The sequence below is a fragment of the Solanum verrucosum genome, unplaced genomic scaffold (genome assembly GCF_900185275.1).
Source record: "Solanum verrucosum unplaced genomic scaffold, falcon-dt-bn FXZP01000161.1, whole genome shotgun sequence".
Lineage (NCBI taxonomy): Eukaryota > Viridiplantae > Streptophyta > Magnoliopsida > Solanales > Solanaceae > Solanum > Solanum verrucosum.
Genome location: NW_026020127.1, coordinates 1,497,607 through 1,503,100, shown reverse-complemented (window position 1 = coordinate 1,503,100; position 5,494 = coordinate 1,497,607). Strand labels below are relative to the sequence as shown.

The 5,494-nt window shown below is 36.1% G+C and overlaps 1 protein-coding gene across 1 annotated transcript; it reads left to right on the top strand.

Annotated features, from left to right (window-relative positions):
• The first annotated feature begins 632 nt into the window (after positions 1 to 632).
• On the top strand, positions 633 to 4,642 carry LOC125826061 (flotillin-like protein 6). The gene is made up of 3 exons (XM_049505366.1): positions 633 to 754; positions 2,315 to 3,282; positions 4,022 to 4,642. The coding sequence occupies exons 2-3, from the start codon at positions 2,353 to 2,355 to the stop codon at positions 4,562 to 4,564; spliced, it is 1,473 nt and encodes a 490-aa protein (XP_049361323.1). The 5' UTR covers positions 633 to 754; positions 2,315 to 2,352; the 3' UTR covers positions 4,565 to 4,642.
• The last annotated feature ends 852 nt before the right edge of the window (positions 4,643 to 5,494 follow it).

The following is a 5,494-nucleotide window of genomic DNA, read 5'->3' as shown; positions in this document are numbered from 1 at the left end:
CTGAAAAAATTAAGCCCAACCCTATTCAATTCAAGGATTGGTTTGGGCCAGCATAGCAAGCCAAGCCCATTTTGACAGCTCTAATCTGGATATATGTATTTTTGCTACCAGATACACTAGATGGGGAGGGAGTCGAGCGAAATAGTCATATATCTCATATACATGTGAATCACACTAGATGCATGTATCTGGTATACCAGATACATATGAGAGTGACATACGAGATGGGAGGGAGGCGTGCGAGATTTGTTATGTATCTCAAATACATGTGAATTCACTTGAATATAGTGTATACAATTTTGATGTATCTCAAAATATATGTATCTGAACGTACCAAAATCTGATAAGATTCATAATAGTACAAACTAGCGTATGTATAAGTAAATTAGAAATGATTTTAAAAGTCTGTGAGAAGAGAGACAAATTTGATTAAATAAGTGACAAAAATTAAATTATAAAGAAATTTCTAATACCATAAAAGACATTTTTGACCATTTTCCATAATTATAATGACCATACTAAGCAATAAAATTCACTACACATGTCATGCACCAATTGGTTTAAGCAATAATTGGAGCTTTTACCCATCTATTTGAACTTCCTTTTTTTTCTACACTAGGGTTTCAATTTTGAGATTCTACCGGAATGTAAGGCGTTTAGGCTTGAAATCCATAAATATAATACTTGTTCATAAAGTATATGCAGCAATATTCAACTCTCTTGGGTCACAAAAAATTTAGTTGAAAAAATCAAGGTAAGTTTTTCCCCATCAATTTGGAGCTTTAGAATGACTAATTTTCAGTTTTGATTTTGTATGTAAAATAGTTCATACTACTAGAATCAAAGGTTTTTTGAACAGTGAATCAGTGGGAAATTTATGCTATAAAATATGATTTTTTTGACTCATTTCCCAACGAACATGCTCAGTACGAGTGGGACATACATTATTTAGTGAACTAGTGGAGAGCTTTCTAATTTTTTAATATGAAAACATAACTTTTCTTTTTCCTGATCATTCAATCAAAATATGTGTGGAATAGCTACCGAACATTTTTCAGTGTGAAAATAGTGATTTTTTAGTGTCAATACTTGAAAAAGTATGAGGAATCATTGTTAGTGAGCTATATTCTGGTTGTTTATTTTGGTTTCTTGGCCACCAAGTAATTCATATGCACAGAAGCGGATTAAAGATTTAAACTTTATGAGTCTGAATTTGGGGTTCTATCACAACTTGTTTGATTTAGTGGTTCAACAACAGTAGTATAATGCCACGAATGGAGTCTGGAAATGATATGGTGTATGCAAAACTTTGTGGGTTGTAGTTGAATAGTTGTGGTTATTTAGTGTACCTTTAACACTTATACTTAGTTCGATCCAAAGTTATTGTGTTCGAATGAATTCATAACTTATGCTCTACATACACCCCTGATTGGGTCTCACCTCACAAGCATTCTAGTTGAAAATCAAGGTAAGTCTTTTCATCAATTTAGAGCTTTGTATGACTGTTGCAGGTCTGAATTTGCATGTACATTTGAATATATTATATATATGAGAATTATTGTTTGTTACCTCGACTATACACTCTATCCTCTCTAGACCCTACCTGTGGGATTACACTGGGAACGTTGTTGACCCCAAGTCATGAATGCACCACAAAGCTTACTACTCGCTTCCCTTTTTCACTTGTTCAATTCGCTTGAAAAAAATATGGTCAATTTCTCTTCCTTGTTGATTTTACTTTTGTGTGTAACTGGTTCATCAAGTCAAGTAATTCATATACATTGTGCTCAATCTATAGGCATCTTCCTTTTTTTCCTTTTTTCTTTTTGGGGATTCAACCATGTGGTATCTAGGATCCACTCATTCGACTAATCCGAATTTGCGTGTCACGGGCTCTAGTTGAGTTCCCACAAGGAATTACTTCATCTCTAGGTCTTAAACCCCAAAACCTTTGGTTAAGGGCGCAAAGAGAACCATCCATCTCACCTCAACCCTTGGTGGTAAAATCTTCCCCCTTAGCACGTCGGTTATCAAATAAGTGAACTCTAATTTTCTCTTGAATTTTTGATGTACTGTGCCCGCTTCAGCCAATCAATTAGAAATGAAAATGATTATTAGTTGAAATAGAGCTGTTTTCACCACGGCTTTGATGTATAGTAGAATTTTCCCCTGATTTGGCTAATAATCGTATGCTTTTGTTGCTTGAAAGGTTTCTTCCGTGTGTCATGAATTTGGGATTATACTTGGTATGTTGTTGTTGTTGTTTCCTTTATGAGTTTTATCGTGGTGTATAACCAGTTTAGTTTGTTTTTAGGAATTCTTCAGGAGGCGAAACAACAAAGAAACAGAACAATGTGGTACCATGTGGCAAAACCATCTGAGTTTTTGGTGATCACTGGCAGAGGAATTGATGAATTGAAGATTGCAAAGAAAGCCCTGGTATTGCCATTTCAGAAATGCACTAGAATCGATGTTTCCCCTGTAAATTACACATTTGAAGTCAATGCCATGAGCACCGAAAAACTATGTTTCCTACTCCCTGCCGTTTTCACTATTGGTCCTCGGGCTGATGACCACAACAGCCTTGTCAAATACGCGAGGCTTCTTTCTCGCCATCAGCGCAATTCTCATGATGTCAAGGAGCTTGTTCAAGGCATCATTGAGGGAGAAACGCGTGTCTTGGCTGCTTCAATGTCGATGGAAGATGTCTTTAAAGGCACAAAAGATTTCAAGCGCGAAGTTTTTGGGAAGGTTCAGGTGGAGCTCAACCAATTTGGACTTCTGATATATAATGCTAACATTAAGCAACTAGTTGACGTCAGAGGCCATGAGTACTTTTCATATTTAGGCCAGAAAACTCAAATGGAAGCAGCAAATAGGGCAAAAGTTGATGTCGCTGAAGCAAAAATGAAGGGTGACGTTGGAGCCAAACAGAGTGAAGGATTTACAATTCAAAGTGCTGCAAAGATTGATGTTGAGACGAAGGTAGTAACCGCCCAAAGACAAGGTCAAGGTAAAATGGAGGAGATTAAGGTGGGATCAGAAGTTAAGATTTTTGAGATTCAGCAAGAAGCTGAAGTGTCTGAAGCGAATGCAAAACTCGCAACTAAGAAGGCAGCATGGTCACAGCAGGCGAAGATGGCAGAGGTGGAATCTGATAAAGCTGTGGCAATACGGGAGGCTGAGTTGCAGCAAGAAGTCGAGGGAAGGAATGCCTTGACAAAGACTGAGAACTTCAAGGCTCAATTCCTCAGCAGAGCTAATGTGGAATATCATATTAAGGTGAGTCTTAATTGTATAAGTGTGTTTCAGTTCCTGTATCTGTTTTATTTTATATTACACTGTTTCCGGTTTAGTCTACTCCAAGAGGAATGACACATTTTTATATTTGAAAACTCTTTAATTTTGTACTTCCCGTTTTATTGTCAATGGCATGCTCTTACATCCATAAAAATGTCAAAAAATGTTTAAGACTAGAAGTTATAAGGATACTTTTGATCGGTACAAAAAATCTTTCTTTCTTTCTTTCTTAAACTTGGTTCTGTCAGCAACGTATAAAATGAAATGAAGGAAGTATATTTATCCATTGATGTTTCTAATGGATCCGATCGAATTTTTCTTCACTTCGACAGTTCAATGGTCTCTAGAATTTCTTTTTACCTTTGACCAAGGGAAAGGATCTGAGGCCCTCAAATAATTTAACCTCTCTGATAAGCAGAGGCAGAGGCAGAGCCAGGTAGGGCCGAAGGGGTTCCAGAAAATTACATTGTTTATGCATGGTTGAAATTATTTTTTATATATATATAGTAGATGTTGAAACCCCCTATGGCTTCTTTGTGTGTTGGCCTTTTCAAATTTTGAACCCCTTAAATCCTGTATCCGCCACTGCTGATAAGCATTTAACAGATATTAGATTTAATACATAGTTAATGTTCTACTCAAAAGTGGCTTCATGGTATGCCATTGTGATCTATAGAATTAGAATGTCAAAATCTTATTATATATGCTTGTAAAAATCCAGGTGCAAGAGGCAAATGGGGAGTATTACCAAAAGCAAAAAGCAGCTGATGCAATACTATATGAGAGAGAAAAATTAGCACAGGCTCGAAGGGTTGAATCAGACGCTGAAACATATGCGAAAAAACAAGCTGCAGATGTTGCACTTTATACCAAGACAAAAGAGGCTGAAGGACTTCTGGCTCTTGCAGAAGCAGAAGGGATTTACATACGCACACTGTTGTCAGCACTGGGAGGAAATTACATCGCGTTGAGGGATTACTTGATGATTAACGAAGGAATATACAAGGATATCGCTAAGTTCAACGCGGATGCTATCAGAGGACTGCAACCAAAGATCAATATTTGGTCAAATGGTGTAAGTGAAGAGGAGATGAGTGATGGAACGATTGCACGAAAAGGAAATGGAGCTATGAAGGAGATGTCCGAACTTTATCAGGTAATCCCTCACTTGTTACAGACTGTGAATGAGCAAACTAGGATGCTGCCTCCACCATGGCTGAGTACTTGCAGCACTAACAAGGCCACACCAAGTGAATCAGCTTAATGGTTTCTCACATAACCTTGATACCTATCTTGCAAGCAAATATTGTTGGTTCATTGGGAAGTGAGGGAATTAATTTTAGATTACTATGCTTAAGTTAGTATGATGTTCACAAAGACTACTTTTTCCTTGGTATCACACTTGGTCTAGTGGTCAATAAAATGGTTGAGAATCTTGAGTACTTAGGTTCAAATCTCAAGGTGATTTCGTCATATTTGCCCAAACTTTGGTAGATAAAGTTATCTTGTATTTATGTTGGTGGGAGATAGCATGTGTTCCATAGAATTAGTTAATGTGCGCGTAAGCTAATCCGGACACCATGTTTATAAAAAATGTGTTTTCTTTCTCTTTTTGTGGGGTGATAAATGTTAGGAACTTAGACTACAATGGCAAATTCCAACAACTTGTACATCAAATTAAGGTTGTGATGGTGTGGTAAATATTATTCATGTGAGTTCGAGTTTCGTGTATGGAGTTGTCTTTGACATAACCTAGTATTTTAATGCGAAAGTATAAATGTGTGTGTAAATTATGAATTCAGCTCTACGAGGCTTAAAAGTTTGAATCCATCAAGTTTAGCTTATGAATCCACCCTCATTAATCTAAAGTATACATATACAATGATTAATAACAATTCTTGTACTGCACGTACATTATTAAATTTAATACAGTATTTTTTAGGTACATGTGCGCATTAAACTACGTGACGCATGTGATGTGCTATCATAATATTTAATTGCTTCAATACTTTAATCAATTATCTGTATGTTATTTCCTGGTATTTTCTTGTTTATAATGTGAACATTAGAAATTCTTTAATTGACGTTTCTCATTATATTCTTAAATTTTACACACATTTCATGTTCATTTTGTCTATATATTGAATTATTTACTTGGCCTTTTTATATATTTCCTTCTTTATATTTTGAATTC